This window comes from Heterodontus francisci, chromosome 4, assembly GCF_036365525.1.
Source record: "Heterodontus francisci isolate sHetFra1 chromosome 4, sHetFra1.hap1, whole genome shotgun sequence".
Taxonomy (NCBI): Eukaryota; Metazoa; Chordata; class Chondrichthyes; order Heterodontiformes; family Heterodontidae; genus Heterodontus; species Heterodontus francisci.
This window is the reverse complement of record NC_090374.1, coordinates 65,768,316-65,789,748: the sequence shown is the minus strand read 5'-3', so window position 1 is coordinate 65,789,748 and position 21,433 is coordinate 65,768,316. Positions and strand designations below refer to the sequence as shown.

The following is a 21,433-nucleotide window of genomic DNA, read 5'->3' as shown; positions in this document are numbered from 1 at the left end:
ATGGAATGGTGCATTTTACAAGCTTCACCAACAACCACCTGCTTATTGAGATTAATGTTCCCAAAGTATAACAAATTGATGCTAGAGAACCTATAAGCCCATTTGACAACACGTAACAAAAGAAATGCAATTTTTTAATGGTATCTCATCCATAGGAAGGATGATGAAAAACCTTAAATTTAAACCTGAAATGGCTGCTTCAAGCAATGTCAGCTGCAGCCGTTGTAAAATTGAGGAGTGAATGAAAGGAATGGGTACAGTGGTGTAAACCTTCTTAACATGTTTTTTTCCTTCTTTCTAACCCCTCCCACCAAAAAAAATCAAACATTAAAAATGAAATCCAAGGAAATTCACTTTTTCCCTTTTGGGGGTGGTGTCATGCACACCAGAAGTGCGATGATACAACAATTATGTACAAAATCTGAAGCGTTATAAAAACTGACTTTGTCTTTTAAAAAATGAACCTTTCTTTTAAAAAGTGAACAATGGGCTCCAAATGGCTGCCAAAGACAATTCAAACTGTCTGACAGGGACAAAGGACAAATCTTGAAAGCTAAGAGATGTCAATTGAATCCACCCTGCACCCATCCTAAAACATTTCAGAATTGAATATTGTCTTCTGAAACAAAGAGGGTGTGAAGTAGCCACATCTTGGGCCATTGTGCAATCACCGTGGGGAAGAGACCAGATCGTCTTTTACGAGGAGGGAGAAGGAACACTGCTTGACCTTTTTTTTTGAAAATAGACAGCCTTGAGAGAGAGAGAGACTCCAGAGAGCGAGAGAGAAGACGGCATTCAGCTGCTCGTTTTCCAGCAAACCAGAAAGGCATGTGCCCTGCTGTAGAATCCTACATCTACACTAGACAACAGTGAATTAGGAGTGATCCACTGTCTTCAGTTGAACTTTCAATCAAGAGAAATCTACAATGATCTCAGGCCTGCAACCAGCAAGGACCTGATTTCCAAGAGAATTGAACAGGTTTATTGTGACCTCCCCTCTCTCCTCCACCGCCACCCCCCCCCCCCCCCCCCCCCCGCCCCCAACAAACTAAAAATCACTTTCCCCCTTTTCCCTGTGTGTGTGTGAATGAATGCGTCAGTGGATGTGGTTGCGACAATTTCGGGACAGGGCGTATTGATCAAACAATTGATTTTCTATTTTTAAACCTACAAGTGAACCTGTTGCTGTCTGTTTATTTGACAAAGAAAACACCAAAGGGGTTAAACTCTAATAAGAAAACACACTTGCTGTGGTGAGGTGGGGAATTGAATAGTGGGAACCACCCACATCTCACCACGTAACAACCTCCAACAATCAGGGCTTTCAAAAGAACAAAGAAAATTACAGCACAGGAACAGGCCCTCTGGCCCTCCAAGCCTGCGCCGATCCAGATCCTCTATCTAAACATGTCGCCTATTTTCTAAGGGTCTGTATCTCTTTGCTTCCTGCCCATTCATGTATCTGTCTAGATACATCTTAAAAGACGCTATCGTGCCCGTGTCTACCACCTCCGCTGGCAACGCGTTCCAGGCACCCACCACCCTCTGTGTAAAGAACATTCCACGCATATCCCCCTAAACTTTTCCCCTCTCACTTGAACTCGTGACCCCTAGTAATTGAATCCCCACTCTGGGAAAAAGCTTCTTGCTATCCACCCTGTCTATACCTCTCATGATTTTGTACACCCTCAATCAGGTCCCCCCTCAACCTCCGTCTTTCTAATGAAAATAAGGGACTTGTTTAAGCATTTGAAGAGGAAGAAAATTGCAGTGCTATGGGGAAATGATTGGTGATGGGACTTGCTCTTGCAGAGAACTTGTGTGGACATATGGCCACCTTCTGTGCTTTTACCATTTTATGATTTTCTTGGGATTCAAAGATGGGGGCTGTACCAGAAGGAATGACCAGGGTAGAAAATAGTAAATCGAAGTTGTTTATAAAGCATTAGCTTAGTACTTAAGAGTTATGACCCATATCCATTCTAGGTTAATAAGTAATGCCTCCATGTAAGTAAATGGAGAAAAAGTAGAATTCCTCCCCTAAAAATCTGTTTCTTCTCTCTTCTCCTTTAAGATATGCCTTAAAACCTACTCTGACTAAGTTTTTGGTCACCTGTCCTAATATCTCATTATGTGACTTGTTGTCCAATTTTCTTTGATAATGCTGCTGTGAAGTGCCTTGGAACGTTTTATTATGATAAAGGTACTATATAAAGGCGGGGCTAAAGTGGCGAGTCGAAGAGACTTAGCAGTTGGCAGGAAAAAAGATAGAGGCACAGGGGAAGAGCCAACTGTGTAACAGCTCTGACAATCAAATTTTTCTGCAGCACCTGTGGAAGAGCCTGTCACTCTAGAATTGGCCTTTATAGCCACTCCAGGCGCTGCTCCACACACCACTGACCACCTCCAGGCGCTTACCCATTGTCTCTCGAGATAAGGAGGCCAAAGATAAAGATAAATGTTTAGTTTAGATATAGTCGACAGCAATTATATAAATAATCATCTTATCTGAGGAGTTTATGTTAAGTTTCTAATTAGAATGGAGGGATCATTATGACCCATAGCCTGCAATACCTGTGTCATGTAGGAATTGTTGGATGCTTCTTGTGTCGGAGAGGCCCTAGTTTGCAGGAAGTGCCTCTAGCTGCTTGAGTTCACACTGTGGGTTTCTGAACTTAAGGAGGTAGCTGGATTCACTGCATGGCAAAAGGGTGGCTGAATGTGTGTTAGATTGCAGGTTCCAGGAGGTGGTCACCTCACAGTCACAGAGTTCAGGCAGTGTAGAAATCCTCTAGGAGTGTGGCATTTTCACACTGATATTCAGCATTGAATACCTGGCACAGGTTAGGCAAAGGACTGCACAGCGATACAGCAAAGTGTAGGAATGCAGCAGTAGATGGGAATTCAATGGTCAGGGACAGACAGGCAGTTCTGCTACTTTTGACATGAGACCTGTATTGTATGTTGCCTCCCTGGTGCCAGGGTAAGGGTTTAAACTAATTAATTGGGATTTGTGCACCAAGATATAGTATTAAAAAGTAGAAACAAGGTTCACAGAGGACTGGGAGAGACAAAGTTAGAAATACTAGAGTTAGAATCAGAGAAAATACAAAGAGGTCTAAATTAGGTTTGTGTGTATTTTCTCTGATTTCCACCTAACTCTAGTAGTTCTTATGTTGTCTCCCAATTCTCTCTCGTTTGAGGAGTGGTGGGGTCAAGTAGGGACTAAAATGGTTAACTATTGGTGGAGGCAGAGGGCATAGCTGAGGTTGAGTACCTTGCATTGGTGTTTACCAAGGAAGAGGGTTTTGCTGAAGTTGTGGTAAATGAAGGTGGTTGTTGGGAAACTGATGAGATAAGAATGAATAAAGAGGAGGTACTAGAAAAGCTGGCAGTACTTAAAATGGATAAGTCACCTGGTCCAGATGGGATGCATTGCTGAGGAAGTCAGGGTAGAAATTGCTGATAAAAATTCTCCTTAGATGCAGGGGTAGTGCCAAAGGATTGGAAGAATGCAAATGTTACACCTCTGATTCAAAAAAAGGGAGAAGGATAAACCCTGACAGTTACAGGCCAGTCACTTTAACATTGGTGGTGGGGAAGTTCTTAAAAACAATAATACAGGAAAAAATTAACAGCCACATGGACAAGCATGGACTAAGTAAGGAGAGTTAGCATGGTTTTGTTGAGGGCAAATCATGTTTGACTAACTTGATTGAGTTTTTGATGAGGAAACAGGGTGGATGAGGGCAGTGTAGTTGATGTGTATGTGGACTTTCAAAAGGTGTTCGATAAAGTACCGCACGTTAGGCTTGTCAGAAAAGTTGAAGGGGCAGAAGCAGCATAGGTACAAATTTGGTTAAGGGATAGAAAACCAAGAGTTGTCGTGAATGGCTGTTTTTCAGACTGAAGGGAGGTATACAGTAGAGTTCTCCAAGGTTCAGTACTACGACCACTGCTATCTTTAATGATTTGGATTTGGCACAGGGCAAAATTTCAAAACTTGCAGATTACATGAATCTTGAAAATGTAATAAACAGTGAGGAAGATTGTAATAGACTTCAAGAGGATCTAGACAGGCTGGTGGAATTGCCAGACATATGGCACATGAAATTCAATGTGGAAAAGTTTGAGGTGTTGCATTTTGGAAGGAAGAATGAGGAGAGACAATACAATCTAAATGCTACAACTTTAAAGTGGGTGTACGAACAGAGAGATCTGGGGTATTTGTGCAGAAATCTTTGAAGGTGGCAGGAAAGGTTAACAAAGCAGTGAATAAACAATATGGGATCCTGGGCTTTACTAATAGAGGCATAGAGTACCAAAGCCAGGACGTTATGCTATATCTATATAAAACACTAGTTAAGCTTCATCTGGAGTATTATGTCTAATTCTGGGCATCACACTTTAGGAAGAAGGTACAGAAGAGATTTAGTAAAATGGGTCCAGGGATGAGGGATTACAGTGCCATGGTTAGACTGGAGAACCTGGGATTGTTCTCTAGAGCAGAGAAGACGAAGAGGAGATTTGATAGAAATATTTAAATTCATGAAGGGTTTAGGTAGAGCAAATGAAGAGAAACTGTTTTCAATGGCTGAAGGATTGATAATGAGAGGGCACAGATTTAAGGTGATTGGCAAAAGAACAGGAGGCGACCTGAGGAAAAACCTTTTTATGCAATGAATGGTTAGGATTTGTAATGCATTGACTGATAGGATAGTGGATACAGATTCAATAGTAGCCTTCAAAGGGAATTGGATAATTTCCTGAAGGAGAAAATAATGCAGGGATTTGGGGAAGGAGCAGGGGAGTGGGATTAACTGATTGATTGCTCCTTCAAAGAGATGGTGCAGGTTTGATGGGCTGAATGGCCTCTTTCTGTGCAGTACTATTCTATCAGTCATTGTTTTTGTTTTTTATGTATTATTAGTTATGAATTGTGATGCACCAGGCTGTGAGAGACAGATTGGATGGATCAGTTCTTTTCCTGTTCCATCATTTTTGTATGATGGATTTCTAGGAGGTCTGAATCTGATTCCCTACACTCTCATTGACAACACATGGGATAAGTCCATTAGCTAAAAATTAAATGGCAGTTATTTTTATATTTTATGATCCTGGTTGTCTTACTGAAAGCTTAGCTAGATGTCAAGATGAGTAAAGATAATTAATTATAAGAGTTAGGTATTTGGCAGGAAATTGTAACTGTAATGGTCTTTGACATTCAATGTTGAAAGATGAATTTCTGGAAGCAGTTACAGACAATCTAAGCATACATTTGCTTGATTAGGAACGTAAGACCCTGAAGCAGCTATATAAATGAGCAGACCATTGTGTGAAAGCATGAACATTGATGTCCCAGCTACCGGTTAGGTACTCAGGTTCATCCCATCAGTCAGGCTGTGCGTCCATAGCACTGAGAACCAGAAGGCTCATCAAAATAAAACAAAAACCTTAGGCTGGCACCAGGCATCTTTTTCTCTAACTGTAACAAAATGAGGCCAGTACAAACAGGTCTAAGCACAGGGCCAGGTAACGGCCTGCTCAGGTTGGGAAAAAGAACCCGACCCGAGCCCGACCGAACCACAGAGGATCCGAGCCCAACCCGGCCAGAGTCCCTCTGATTTTGCCCCGAGCCCAACCCGACCCAAACCCGCCACTACTCGACCCGAGCCCAACCATCCCTTTACTTACCTTCCTGACACCGAATCTGCAATGCATGTGCGATGATGTCATAGTGACGTCACTCGCTCACTGCGCAGACTCCGTTTCGGCCTGCACTCCCAGCTCAGGTAAGTTTTTATTTATTTTTAATACTTACCAGCAGAGCACTTACCGTGTGTGTCCGGCCCAACCCGACCCGACCCGAGCCCGAAAGCTGGCCCCGAAAGATGGACCCGGAACGACTCGAACCCGACATATGTCGTCGGGTCCCGTCGTGTTCAGGTCGGGTAGCAGGCCCCGAATGTCACTCGCTCACTGTGCAGACTGTTTCGTCCCGGACTCCCAGCTCAGCTAAGTTTTTTTTTTTTATTTTTAATACTTGCCAGCAGAGCACTTGCCATGTGTGTCTGGCCCGACCCGACCTGAGCACGACCCGGACTCGGCCTGACCTGAGCCCAAAAGCCAGGCCAGACCCAACCCAAACCCGACACATGTCGTCGGGTCCCGTCAGGTTAGGGCCGGGTAGCAGGCCTTTAGGGTCAGGTGTCCAATGGAAAGGCCAGCTCTGTTTTCAGACATGAAACTAAGAGGCATGCACTCATCTGATGCAAGAAGTACAGGATTTCCCCACCATGCCTTAATAAACAAAAAAACCCACAAAGTCTGTGTGAGACAGGATGTGCCCTAATATTGGCATAAAAGGAGAAGGAGCAATTCAGAGTATAAATACTTAATTGGAGGAGGACTAATTTCAGTGGGGTAAGAATGGATCTGTCTCAGGTAAATTGGAATCAAAGAATGGCAGGCAGAGCTGTAACAGAACAATGGGCTGATGGTTCAGGTATAGTCAAGATACATTCCCACAAGGAGGAAAAGTAGGGCAACCAAAGCTAGAGCTCACTGGATGACAAAGAAGATGGAGAGCAAGATGAAGCAGAAAAAGGATGCTAGGTTGATATTAGAAGTGAGAACCAGGCTGAATATAGATAGTTCAAAGGGGAAGTGAAAAAGGAAATGAGTACAAGAGACTGGCATCTGACATAAAAGTTTTGGTCACATTCCCATAACAGCACCATCTACCAGCACCTATCCAGCAAAATTTGATAGGATAGAAATAGGTAAAAAGTTGAGCTACTTAAAAGATTGACAGTACTCAAAGTAGAATAGTCACCTGGTCCGGATAGAATGCATTCTTGGTTGCTGAGGGAAATAAAGGTGAAAATTGCAAAAATTCTGGCCACAATCTTCCAATCCTTCTTGGATCTGGGAGTGATGCCAGAGGACTGAATGTTACACTTTTTTTTTTAAAGAGAGAGGGATATACTCAGCAACTACAGACTGGTCAGACTAACGGTGATGGTGGTGGGGAAACCTTTTTTTAAAGAGACAATAATCCGGGACAAAATTAATTGGCATTTGGAAAAGTATGGGCTAATAAATGAAAGTCAGCATGGATTTGTTAAAGGCAAATCACGTTTGTCTAATTTGATTCAATTCTTTGAGGTAGCAGAGAGGGTGATGTTGTTATGATCAGGTGAGATGGGGTCGAATTGTTTTGATGAAAGATCACAGACCTGAAATGTTAACTCTGCTCCATAGATGCTGCCAGATCTGCTGAGTATTTCTAGCATTTTCTGTTTTTATTTCTGATTTCCAGCATCCACAGTATTTTGCTTTGATTTAAGAGGTTAGCTTTATTGCACTTAAACCGATCTAAGTAAAATGTGAAATATGCTCCAACTTCCTTAGGCGCACACGCACACTCTCGAAGTTCACACACGCACACGAATAAATTACAGAGTGAGGCGAGCATAAATTGGTCAAGTTAGAATCTAGAGAAGTAAAAGTGGTATATAGAAACATAGAAAATAGGAGCAGGAGTAGGCCATTCGGCCCTTCGAGCCTGCTCCGCCATTCATTATGATCATGGCTGATCATCCAACTCAGTAACCTGTTCCCGCTTTCCCCCCATATCCTTTGATCCCTTTTGCCCCAAGAGCTATATCTAACTCCTTCTTGAAAACATACAATGTTTTGGCCTCAACTGCTTTCTGTGGTAGCAAATTCCACAGGCTCACCACTCTCTGGGTGAAGTAATTTCTCCTCATCTCAGTCCTGAAAGGTTTAACCCGTATCCTTAGACTATGACCCCTGGTTCTGGACCCTCCCCACCATCGGGAACATCCTTCCTGCATCTACCCTGTCAAGTTCTGTTCGAATTTTATAGGTTTCTGTGAGATCCCCCTCACTCTTCTGAACTCCAGCGAATATAATCCTAACCGACTCAATCTCTCCTCATACGTCAGTCCTGCCATCCCAGGAATCGGTCTGGTAAATCTTCGCTGCACTCCCTCTATAGCAAGAACATCCTTCCTCAGATAAGGGAACCAAAACTGCACACAATATTCCAGGTGTGGCCTCACCAAGGCCCTGTATAATTGCAGCAAGACATCCCTGCTCCTGTACTCTGGTCCTCTCGCTATGAAGGCCAACATACCATTTGCCTTTTTTACCGCATGTTGCACCTGCATGCTTACCTTTAGTGACTGGTGTTGTACGAGAACACCCAGGTCTCGTTGCATATTCCCCTCTCTCAGTTTATAGCTGTTCAGATAATAATCTGCCTTCCTGTTTTTGCTACCAAAGTGGATAACCTCACATTTATCCACATTATACTGCATCTGCCATGCATTTGCCCACGCACTCAACTTGTCCAAATCACCCTGAAGCCTCTCTGCATCCTCCTGACAACTCACCCTCCCACCCAGTTTTGTGGCATCTGCAAACTTGGAGATATTACCTTTAGTTCCCTCATCTAAATCATTAATATAGATTGTGAATAGCTGGGGTCCTAGCACTGATCCCTGCGGTTCCCCACTGGTCACTGCCTGCCATTCAGAAAAAGACCCGTTTATTCCTACTCTTTGTTTCCTGTTTGCCAACCAATTTTCTATTATACAGTCTGTGGACATTGGTGACTCGGCTGGCTTCAGGCTGAACTCAGTGGCCTTGTGACTTTCCCTCAGTGGTCCCTATGCTTCCACTTTGAAGATGTCGACGGCTAATTTGGATGTTCTCCTGGAGACAGTATTGCGGGGCAGTGATATCCTTCAAAGAGTCTCTGTCTGCAGCAGGGTCGACCCTGGGTGGTCATGGTCAGCAAACAGGGTTCAAAGCTTGCAAGGTGGGTTGAAGAGAGAGGGGGAAGGAGGAATCTCCACTCGGGTCTTCTCTCGTCAGCATCTCAGCCGCTTGTCCACTTACCGCAGAGAAAGCAGAAGCTTAAACACACGAAAGGTGGGCCTATCACATGACCCTCACCCAGTGGTTCAAGTATGGTCATTACTAGTATATTCCCCCTTGTAATTTAATCAGTTCATGTCTGGGAATGCTCCTCTCACAGCTGGGGCCTCATTGTCCATCCGATTAGGTTTAATGGTTCGTCTCCACCAGTTGAATACCTCCAAGTGATCAACTTGATGCCTTGCTAATGGGGACAGAATTTGTGGTTCACTCATATTCCCCAGGTCATTGTCCTTGATGTGTCTTTGCAGACATGGTGTCTGCATCTCAATGCATTGGATTGTGGAAGGTACAGTGATACAAGTTGGGGTAGCCATCTTTAGCTGTGAGCTCAAGTCATCTTTAGTCTCTGTTTTTAAAATTCAATTCGAGTTTCCAGCCAGTGGATTAAAAATCATCAGTTGACATAAAGTATGTTTTCATGACAATGTGTATATACACTTTCAAAAGGCATTTGACAGAGAATCACGAAATAGACTTGTTAGCAAAATAAAAGCCTATGGGGTTAAAGGGGCAATGGCACTGTGGATGCAAAATTGGCTAAGGGACAGGAAGCAGAGGGTAATACTGAATGGTTGTTTTTCAGACTGGAACGAAGTATACACTCGTGTTCTCCAGGGATCAGTAATAGGACCATTGCTCTTTTTGATATATATTAATGACCTGGCCATGGGTATACAGGGCATATTATTTTAAAGATTGCAGATGAAACAAAACTTAGAAATGTATTAAACAATGAGGAGGATAGTAACAAACTTCATGGGAAACTAGTGTAGACGCTGCTGAAATGGGCAGACGGATCAAATTTAATGTAGAAAATTGTGAATTGATTAATTTTGGTAGGAAGAATGAGGAGTGAGAATATAAACTAAATTATACAATCTTAAAGAGGGGGGTGCAGGAACAAAAAGACCTGGAGTGTATGTACATAAATCTTTGAAGGTGGCAGACAAATTGAGAAGGCATATGGGAAAATGCATATGGATCCATGACTTTATTGATAGAGGCATAGAGGAAGCAAGCAAGGAAGTTATGTTAAACCTTTATAAAACACTAGTTAGGCCTCAGCTGGAGTACTGTGTTCAATTTTGGGCACCACACTTTAGGAAGGATGCTAAGGGCTTAGTTAGGATGCAGAAGTGATTTACTAGAATAGTACCAGAAATGAGGGGCTTCGGTTCTGCACAGAGGCTGGTTAAACGGGTTAAGAGGAGATTTGATAGAATTGTTCTAAATCCTGAATGGTTTTCATAGAGCAAATAAGGAGGAACTGTTGCCAGTGGCAGAAGGGTCAGTAACTAGACATTGCAAATTTAAGGTAATTGGCAAAAGAACCAAAGACAATATGAGGAAACTTTTTTTAACACAGCAAATTGATATAATCTGGAATGCAATGCCTGAAAAGGTGGTGAATCAGATTCAGTGGTAACTTTTTCAAAAGGGATTGGATAAATATCTGAAGGGGATAAAAATTACAGGACGATGGTGAAAGATCAGGGGAGAAGACTAATTGGATAATTCCACCAAAAAGCCACCACAGGCACAATGGGCCAAATGGCCACCTCTACTGTGGCATTCTATGCTTCTATATGCTGCCTCAGAGTTAGGGCAATTCTAAAGAAATTTGATTTGGTCAAAAAGCACAATTCTGTACTTTCTCTCCTACATACACAGTTTATGAAGATGCTATTTGATTTTCCACAACACTGCTTGTGAACAAAAACAAAGGGAAAATCAATCAATGTCTTTCTCTCTCTTTCCCCCTAATGCGCTGCCTCACATTGTCTAATTATTTTGTCCTTTTGTCTCCCTCTTCCACTCTAAGGTGTTTTTCTTTGCATGACTGAGTTACTTTTTACCTTGTCCTCCCTGCATCCACATGTCCATTTCTTCTCGCTTCCCACTCTTTGCATGCATGAGTGGCTGAGGAGGAGAAGTGGTGAGGCAGGGAGCGAGTGGCCCACAGGTAGGTGGGGGGGGGGGAGGTGAAGTGGCTGTGTATTGGTCTGCACTGCAAAGTGACTTCTGACAATGCAGTCCAGCGCCAACGTCATCAGAGTGCTCTCAGCTTCACACATGCGCAGAATGGACTCTTGCTGTCAGTATGGTGCTGCGCATGTGCAGCCTACGTCAGCACCCAGCTTGCCAGCACTAATTCGCGTACTGCAATGTCTATTCGCCGCTTGCTCCCTGCTTCACCACTTCTCCTCCCATGGCCGCTCACTCCCCGCTTCACCCCCACTCCCGCCTCGCCTACCTGTGGGCCATTCGCTCCCTACCTCGCCACTTCTCCTTCCTTGGCCACTCGCACCCCGCTTCACCTCCCCCCCCACCTACCTGTGGGCCACTCGCTCCCCGCCTTGCCACTTCTCCTCCTCAGCCACTTGCTTTCTGCTTCAACGCCCCCCCCCCCACCTACCTGTGGGCCACTCGCACCCCGCTTCGCCACTTCTCCTCCTCAGCCACTTGCTCTCTGCTTCAACGCTGCCCCCCCCCCCCCCCACCGATCTGTGGGCCACTCGCTCCCCGCTTCACCACTTCTCCTCCCTTGGCCACTTGCTCCCCACGTCACCCCCCCCTCCACCTACCTGTGGGCCACTCGCTCCCCGCTTCGCCACTCCTCCTCCTCAGCCACTTGCTTTCTGCTTCAACGCCCCCCCCCCCCCCCCCCACCTGCCTGTGGGCCACTCGCTCCCCGCTTCACCACTCCTCCTCCTCAGCCACTTGCTCTCTGCTTCAACGCCCCCCCCCCCCCCCCCCACCTACCTGTGGGCCACTCGCTCCCCGCTTCGCCACTTCTCTTCCCTTGGCCACTTGCTCCCCACTTTACCTCTTTCCCCCCCCACCTGCCTGTGGGCCACTCGCTCCCCGCTTCGCCACTCCTCCTCCTCAGCCACTTGCTCTCCGTTTCACCGCCACCCCTCCCCGTGACCTGTCAGCCAATGCTCCCCGTTCCCTCCTGTGATCGCTGTCTCTCTTCCCTACAAAGAGGAAGCGGGGGAGAAAGAGTGACAAGATAGGCAGGGAGACTGCGAATGGGAGGGAGCGACGAGCAGAAGCAGGAGGGAGCGGGGAGCGAGAAGCGGGTGGGAGCAGGGAGCTGAAGTGGGAGCGAACAGAAGCAGGAGGGAGCGGGGAGGAAGTGGAATGTGGCCGGGGAGTGGGTGGTTGGTAAAGGGGGAGCCAGCAGCGAGCAGAGGGGTGTGGGAGGCAGCAGCAAAGAGAAGTGCAGGAGCGGGGTACTGTTGTGGGTGGGATAGAGGTAACATTCACAGCCACTGGGGATTTGAGTTTCATTTGTTTTTGTTTATGTGATAAATTGAGTCGCACCATCTTTAGTACTGGCAGCTGCCAAAAACAGTGATGTTTTAGTGCATGAGGCTGCATTTGCGCATGTGCAAGTACTTCGCCACCTGGTGGCTGTATTGTCAGCAAACGCAGCCTTTCTTTTGTACAATTGCCAGTCTCTATGCCAAACACACTTTGTGTTCTCATTTTGTGTTGACCTTTTCAGTTTGCTTTTTATTCATATTTTTCCTTGATAGTTTGACTCTCGTTCTATTTTCTAGTAAATCCACTTCTAATTTGCTGAATGCAGATGAGATTCAGATTAGAACAAAGAACAGTACAGCACAGGAACAGGCCATTCGGCCCTCCATGCCTGCACCGATCTTGATGCCTGCCTAAACTAAAACCTTCTGCACTTCCGGGGACCGTATCCCTCTATTCCCATCCTATTCATGTATTTGTCAAGATGCCTCTTAAACATCATTATCGTACCTGCTTCCACCATCTCCCCCGGCAGCAAGTTCCAGGCACTCACCACCCTCTGTGTAAAGAACTTGCCTCGCACATCCTCTCTAAACTTTGCCCCTCTCACCTTAAACCTATGTCCCCTAGTAACTGACTCTTCCACCCTGGGAAAAAGCTTCTGACTGTCCACTCTGTCCATGCCGCTCATAACTTTGTAAACCTCTATCATGTCACCCCTCCACCTCCGTCGTTCCATTGAAAACAATCCGAGTTTATCCAACCTCTCCTCATAGCTAATGCCCTCCAGACCAGGCAACATCCTGGTAAACCTCTTCTGTACCCTCTCCAAAGCCTCCACGTCCTTCTGGTAGTGTGGCGACCAGAATTGCACACAATATTCTAAGTGTGGCCTAACTAAAGTTCTGTACAGCTGCAGCATGACTTGCCAATTTTTATACTCTATGCCCCGACCGATGAAGGCAAGCATGCCGTATGCCTTCTTGATTAGTGCTAAGCTTGTGGAAGAAATTGATAAAGGGAAAAAAGGAAATTGAAAATAAAACAAATAAAGTACAAACAGAATAAAAGTAAGAAAATGGCTGACTTGTGTGACCTTTTGAGATAAGGGGAGGCAGTGACGTAGTGGTAATATTACTGGACTAGTAATTGATTGTTGGAAAGGAAACTTTTTTGAATATGGATAATTTTGGATCTGTATTGTTACAGCTTGAAATGGTATCAACATCCTACAGAAGATCAACTCCAAGCACTTGCTGGAAAACAACAAAAAGCAAAATCTAGGAAAGACAGGTAATGACGATGGCTATGACATCACTCTCTGTGCATAGAAACTAGTTTATCTGAGCAATTGTCATCAGGTTAGCCTCTTGTAGCTTAAAATGTCCAAGGTCGTAAGGATTTTTTCCAGTTATTTTGATTCCATTGAGAGCCCACCATCTGGTAAATCTGTTTTACCCCCCGTTCTTTTCTTTCTTCCCACTTTGCCCTTGGGTGTTGGTGAGTCAGCAGGTTGTGGGTTCAAGTCCCACTCTAGAGGCTTGAGCACAAAATCAAGGTTGACACTTCCAGTGTAGTACTGAGGGAGTCGGAGATGTTGTCTTTCATATGAGACGTTAAACCCGTCTGTATGTAAAATATCACGGGGATCATTTCGAAGAAGAGTAGGGGAGTTCTCCCTGGCGTCTGGGCCAATATTTATCTGTCACTCAACATGTTTTTTAAAAAAAAAATCTGGTTATTATCCCATTGCTGTTTGGGGGCCTTCCTAAGTGCAAATTGGCTGCCAATTTTCGTTAATCCAACATTACGTTAATCACTGCAATTCAAAAAAGTAGTTCGTTGGCTGTATAGAAGATTTGGATATTCTAAGGTCATAAAAGGTGTTATATAAATGCAAGTCTGACTGTCTTGTTTACCTCTCTGTCCTTAACCCTCTTCTCTATCCTCCTGTTTCTCTCTTTCTCTTTCCTTTTGCATGTAAAGGTATTCAAGGATAGAATGCGTAGCCGATCAGATTGAAATGGTGAAGAGCACGAGGGAGGAAGGTGATGAAATCAGAGGGAAAGGGCAAAGGGAGGGCAGTTGAGGAGGCCAGTGCAGTAAGCTAGTGTGTCATGGGCTCCTTTTGGGGCAATGGGCCATGGCTGGCAGGTGAGGGTGAGATGTAGGTCACAGACTGCATTTTTGGGTGGTGAAGGTAGCATTATATATTAACAGGCTTCCTTAAACTCATGAATAAACCCTAAAGGGAATTCCTTCCCTTCCGAAGCTTGTTCATAACTCTAACTGGGAATCTGTAATTTCAGCATGGAGATTTTTTTTTGCTTTTACACAGTAGTAGCCCTCTTATCCTACAAGTAATATGAGTTTGTACAAAACCATATCTTTGAAGCTGTTGGTCACGCCTGTAAATCTCTGGTAACTGTTTGAGACCAATATGTGCTTAGAAAAATACAGGTCCCACTTTATATTGTCTGTTCTAGTAGTCAGGTAAAGCCAAGAGCTGCAAATGAGTACATTTATCCACATGCAAATATCTGATCACTCTTATCCAAGTGCTAGTTGCATGTTGAAGTGCTAGTGTGAGAGTCTGTTCCTCGATCCAAGCAACAAACCTTTTTAAAAAATATTTGTTTTGCATCAGTTGCAATTGGTTTCTGCTCATGAATTTGAGAGATACTACACTATACAGTCAAAGTGGAGCCCAAACTGTTTTGCATTGATATAAACAATATCAAGGAGCTGGTTATTAATAGGTTCTCTGACTTAATTTTTATTTTGTTCCCTGGCAAGGCACTTTGCAAGTTATGAGATTCACTTTCTTTACTTGCCACAATGGGATTTGAACTTTGCTAGTCCAGTGCTATAACCACTTGACTACTGTACCCTTCACTTCCCTTAGCTGCTCTTTAGGAACCTCTATTTTCAAACCTTTTAGCAGTGTATTTTTCAGAAATAAAAGAAAATATCTGGAAAATTCTTGGGATCACAGTTTTGCAATACTGCTTTAGAATGAAAGTCTGTTAAAACACCAAAGGGATTAATAAAAACATAAAGTTAGATTTATTTAAAAGGCTTCTTTGTCAAATGTAACCATGAAGCTGACAAGTTGATCTCGGAATTATAGTGCATGCTGTTAAGGTGTCAGCATGATGCAGTCTTCTCACCAGGTAATGAGATTCATGCTAAGCTCTTGCACTCTGGCTCTCTCTTTTATCACTTGCCTCCACCTCACTTTTTCACTTGCTCTTACTTTCTGAAAACCAAAGTCCTCAGCACAAACCCTGTCGTCTTACCACTGATTCCAGCCCTCTCCCTGGTTGCTTTCAAGTTTGCAACCTCGACCTGAGCTGTGTTTCCTATCGTATATCCTCTCTATCACAGAGACCAGTTTACACCTCTCTCAATGCCATCACCCATCTTTGCCCCTCCATTTTATGTTAAAACCCCGTTACAATTCTTTGTTGTTTCCATTCTTGATTACATCAATGTTGGACTCCCATCCTTCACCCCCTATAAAGTCTAGTTTATCCAAAACTCAGCTGCCTGTGTCATGCCTACGCCAAGTTCCACTCACTTGTCATTTCCATCCTTGCTGACCTCTGTTGACTACCCATGCCTCAGCATCTCAAATTAAAATTCTTGTCTTTGACCTTGCCCTTGAATCAGTCTATAGTCTCACACCTTCCCAGCTCTGTAATACACTGCATCGTCAGACTTCTATCCTCACGTGCCTTCCCTCAGACCTTCCCCTGTGCCCCCATCACTTTCACCCTATCATAGGTACCTTTGGCTTCCTTGGTCCCATTCTGGAATTCCTTCATAAATCCCTCTACCCTTTTTCCTCCTTTAAGATCCCCCTTAAAAATTCCCTTTCTCAAGCTTTTGGTGAACTCTATTTCTTTCTTGGTTTGGTTTCTGTTTTCTCTCGCGCCTCTTAGATTTCGCCTTAGATTTTCTGCATTAAATATTCTTCAATAAATGCAAATTGTTGTAGTTGTAGTAGAAATGTTTACAGCCTCTTCTAAGTAAGATGAAAGAACATCAGTGTTTATTTACGATGTTTAGAAGTGGTCAAAGTTGGTCATTGCCAGGGATGAGAAGGTAAGAATCTTCCATCTGGAATCGGAGTGAAGGAGCATGAGTTTCCATTTGTAGACTTAACAGCCACTTATATCGTGGTTTTGCCAGGAAGTACAATGGGCACATAGAAAGCAAGCCACTGACTGTTCCTAAGGATATTGATCTGCATTTGGAAGCAAAGACCATTACAGAGGTGGATACACGAGGTAGGATATATGGCTGAAGATGCACATTTAATTATTTAATTGAAAAACCCCTTGAACATCATGTGGTACTTTATACTCACTAATTTTATTTCAGTGTAACTGAGAAATTAGCTTTTTTTTCAATTTCCCTGTTGGTGTATATAGAAATATTTTAACTAATGTTTTATTTAAGTGGTTCTCCATTTCTTTATCTGATTTGTACAAATGTGGCGTAGTTTATTTAAACCATTTTGTTTCTCCTGACCAAAGCAGCTGTCTTTAATTGATTTATCTTGGTCATACACCAGTGTGGAACAAGTCATCACAAAAAAGTCCTTCAGGCATTTCACTGAGGTCATGTGAAATTTTCGTGATTGCCTTAGTCTGTAAAAGATGCTGACCAGTTTTTAGTTTTTTCTACTGATGTCAGCAAATCAGTTCCTTGCCATCAAAAGTTCATCTGTAATACATAATTTATTTCTTCCTTTGGCTGTGCCACATGCTTTGTGCTCCATTGCACAATGCCAGCCTTGTCCTGATGTGGTCCTACAGTTCTTGAGCTTCAGATAGTCTGCTTGACTTTGTTTCATCACATCAAGTTTTGTGATTAGTTCATTTTATTTGTCCGACACCGTTTCCTCCTCTTTTATCCTTTTGATGCTGCTGACTCATTAGAGTGCACTAACTTGAGTGGTAGGAACCCCACAACCAAATCCGGGAGAGCCTGGGCAGTTAGTATCTTCATGCTATTTTAAATTGGTGAACTGTGACCGACTTTATCCTTTACCTGATATCTACAAGTACGTTCCAGCAGCGTTCATCAATTCATGATCAGAGGCAGGAATCTTAGCTGTTCTTTTATTCTTCCCTCTACATGCCATACATCCTCCGCCTCCCACCCCACCCCATCCCAGTTCACGGATACCATAATCACTTGTAGTTCCTCCTTCATGTGCCAAGATCAGCTACACAACAGAGATTGGGATTAAATCTGGAACTTTCATGGTTGTATGGCTCAGAACCACTGAGCCACCAAATGCTAAAATGAATTTTATAAAATGCCCACCATCTTTCTCAAGATCTCATGATACTCATTTCAAAATTCTTTAACTGCATTTCCTGTAAATTAAATGCATATTTCACTTATTTTTATTTAGATAGTACAAACATGTTTTGCATGAAGCTAAAACAGCTTATTTCATTTGCCCAGTTTTCTGTATTATAAGATGGTTTAAATACCAGTATATACAATACCTACAAACTGTACTGTCAAGGTGATCTGATACAGTGCTTTCAGCATCAAAGATAAGAATGTGAGTTAAACATAACAATGCTGGACTGAAAAAGTGCAAAATTGAGCAAGATAACAGATCTTGTCCAAATTAACTGGGCAGAGAAATTAGCAAACAGATTGACAGTGGAACATCTTGAAATCTCAGATACATAAGGTTAAAAAAAATCCAATAGGGTGAAAAGGATTTCTTTGAATAGAGAGGTTTAAACTAAACAAACTTGAAAGGGAGACATATGATGAGGTTAGGACTAACAATACGAAGGATAATCATGGGAATATAGAAAGGCTAGTAGAGAGGTAAATAGAGAAATTAGAAGACCTAAAAGAAAATATGAAAAAGGCTAGCAGAAAATATTAAAGGCTGTAATAGTCAGGGCTTTTATAAGCATATGAAATATGAAGGAATATTTAGAGAGGGTAGAGTGATGAAGGATGAAGCAGGAGGGTGAATGTATGATGAAAATAATGGACCAGAATTTGCTGTCAAAATAACAGTGAGGCTAATGGTGCTTGCTGTTATTTATGCATAAATGGTACAGCAACTTCAAGTAAGGAGCACATAGGAACAGGAGTAGGCCATTCAGGCGCTCAAGCCTGATCCACCATTCATTTAGATTATGGCTGATGCTTGGTTAAATGCAAATATCCAAACATTGCTGTCTGAGTTATGCCACTTCACCAATGGCTTTGCGAAAAACACATCCAACTGTCTACCTCACCATTGGCATGCATAGAATCTCTCAAAATTGCAGTATTTGCATGGTAGATATGAACCAAACCTTGCTCAGATATTTAGGGCCAGTCATTAGTAAATACCCTTTTAATGATGTGATAATTACTACCAATCAATCCCTTGGGCACTGAAAATTAACTATTACAAGTGTGGAATCTTGTTCCTTCAGATATTGAACTTTTCTTGGAGATTTTAAAAAGGTAATTTTTTTTCTTTCTCTAAATCCAATCATTCTTTCCCTCTGTTTATTTCTCTTACTGTATCTGATATAACATTGAACATTCATGGTCCTTTCTACATTGATTTCCCAATCCTTAAATCTCTGGTTTAGAAGATAAGGTCCCAGTTGCCCTGTTTCCCTCGCTGTGCTTTTATCAGCGTACACTTTAGGCAACCTTGTGAGTAAAGTTTTTTTTTGAGTTGAAGGGTGCAGGGGCAAGTTTAACTAACGGTAGATGCCATTAGATGCCACGCTACAGCAAAATCTGGCCCATTAAATAAATGTTTTACATCAGTTTTTACAAATGGTGGTGGAAGTGAAAATGTAGATGTACTTAAGGAAGAATTGAAACAGTTGTCAGAGACTTGTAGAAAAAGGGATATGTTCTCAAAGTTAGAAGAACTCAGAACAGAACAAAGGTGTTGCATTGGCTTCTGTTCAACCCCACAGCACAATTTGCATATTAGAGAATTGAAAAATTCTGTGCTTGAAAGTTTAATAAAATTAACTAATAAAATCCAGAATAAAATGCTAGTCTCATTAATAATGTTCATGGAAACTACCGGATTGTCGTGAAAACCCATCTGGTTCACTAATGTCATTTAGGGGAAGAAATCTGCCATGCTTCCCAGTCTGGCCTACATGTGACTCCAGACCCACAGCAAGGCTTAACTGCCCTCTGAAATGGCCTAGCAAGCCACTCTATTGTATCAAACCACTACAGAAAAGTCAAACAAGCATTAAACAGGATGGACCACTGGCATCGACCTGGGCATCGGAAATGACAAAGGCACAACCTGCCCACTTGAGCCTGCAAAATCCTCTTCACTACACCTGGAAACTTGTGCCAAAATTGGGAGAGCCGTCCCACAGACTAGTTGAGCAACAGCCTGACATATTCATGCTCACCGAATCATGCCTTCAACGGTGCACAGTGGCAGCAGTGTGTACTATCTACAATACACTCGCCAAGGCTCCTTCGACAGTACCTTCCAAACCCGTGACCTTTACCACCTAGAAGGACATGGACAGCAGATGTGTGGCAACACCAACGCTGCAAGCTCCCCTCCAAGTCACAGCATCCTGACTTGGAACTACATCGTTCCTTCAGTGTCATTGGGTCAAAATTCTGGAACGCCCTCCCTAATAGCACTGTCGGCGTACTTACACCACATGGACTGCAGTGGTTCAAGAAGGCGGCTCACCACCACCTTCTCAAGGTCAGTTAGGGATGGGCAATAAATGCTGGCCTAGCCAGCGATGCTCACATCCCAAGAACGAAAAAAATAATCTGGAGAATGCTGGAGATGGGAAGATATAGTTATGAGGAGAGACAGGAGATACTGAGACTATTTCTCCTAGAGCATAGGAGGCCAAGATAAGATTTAAGTGGTTTTAAAATTGAGATGTTTTTATAGAGTGAATAGGGAAAGACTATTTCTTTCGTATGGGATATCTATATTGAGGAGTCATCAATTTAAAATTATTACTGAGAGTAAGGAGAGGTTAGAAGAAATGTTATTGGAGCATGTAATGATTTGCCACAGAGAGTGGTTGAGGCAGGTACCATTGCATCTTTGGAAAATTGGATAAATATTTGAAGCAGAGGAAGATTAAAGGGCTATGCAGAGAATGTGATGCAGTGGGGTTAGTTCTGGATTGCCCTAGCAAAGAGCCAAAACAGACTTGATCTGAATGGCTGCCTTTTGCACTGAAAACTTTTATATGATGGTTAGAGAGCAGTAATACAGTGCCTGCATTCTTCATTGTAAGATGGTTTATTTTACAAATTTCTGATTAAGTTTGAAAGATGGGTTAAGGGGTATTTGAAATTCTAATAATTTTGGTCTGATAAAAATCGAGATACAATTCAAAATTTTAGATTTTTTTTAAGGATGTTGGAAGAGGTGGATGGAATGCTGCTTCTCCTCCCCTGCAATAACATAAAAAGCTAGGAGAAGTATTTTTTAAAAAAAAATAGAGTTGGTTTAAAAGATTGAGATCAGATTAAATTGAAAATGTAAGCTGAAAAGGATCCTTGGGTATGGAATGAAGCAGAAATAATAATTAAAAGCATTTAATGAAATAAGACTGACCTTGAGATTAAAATAAACTTGAAATGGGAGTGTTGATGGGAGCAGAAACCAGAGAAAGGGAAGAGAAACCAAATGTAAAAATGGATGATTAAAAAAAGTCTGAAAAGACTCTGAATAATACAGTGAACATAGAATATTGATCAAAGTATTCAACAAAGTAAACTCAATTCTAGCAAAGGTTCTATAAGGGAATTACATCAATGATACACACTAAATTCTAGCTTCAGAAATGTTTCTAATTGTTCCAAACTAACTTGTGATAAAAGGGGAAAAATTATTTTAAATGTTTGTGTTGGGTATTGTCAGAATATTTTCAATTGTGTGCCACATCATTTTTAAAGTGCAATACTGTCTCGCCAAGTAAATATTCCTGTGATAACAGGCTTGTTTTGATTAAAATTTGGAGTAGGCATTGGAAAGAAAACAACTATTTTTTTTCTTCCGTCTCCTGGATCACAAAGTATGGGATGAGCTTGGATACAGTAAGCATTTATCCTCAGCAACTTGAATTGAATGTGGAATCAATGGTTATATTAAAAAAAAGACTGGATGTGGTATAAACAGCTGACGGGTGGTACTTTT

General features: G+C 42.6%; 1 protein-coding gene across 3 annotated transcripts in view; it reads left to right on the top strand.

Annotated features, from left to right (window-relative positions):
* The window catches only part of tmem161b (transmembrane protein 161B), a 179,875-nt gene that overhangs the window by 104,702 nt on the left and 53,740 nt on the right, over window positions 1-21,433 (top strand). Inside the window, exons 3-4 of one of the 3 annotated variants that reach the window (XM_068029650.1) lie at window positions 13,447-13,530; window positions 16,399-16,529. In XM_068029650.1, the coding sequence (XP_067885751.1) occupies window positions 13,447-13,530; window positions 16,399-16,529 (215 nt within the window). Of the gene's footprint in view, window positions 1-13,444; window positions 13,531-16,398; window positions 16,530-21,433 lie in introns of those variants that run through there. The other 2 variants (XM_068029651.1, XM_068029652.1) reach the window with 2 other exon arrangements.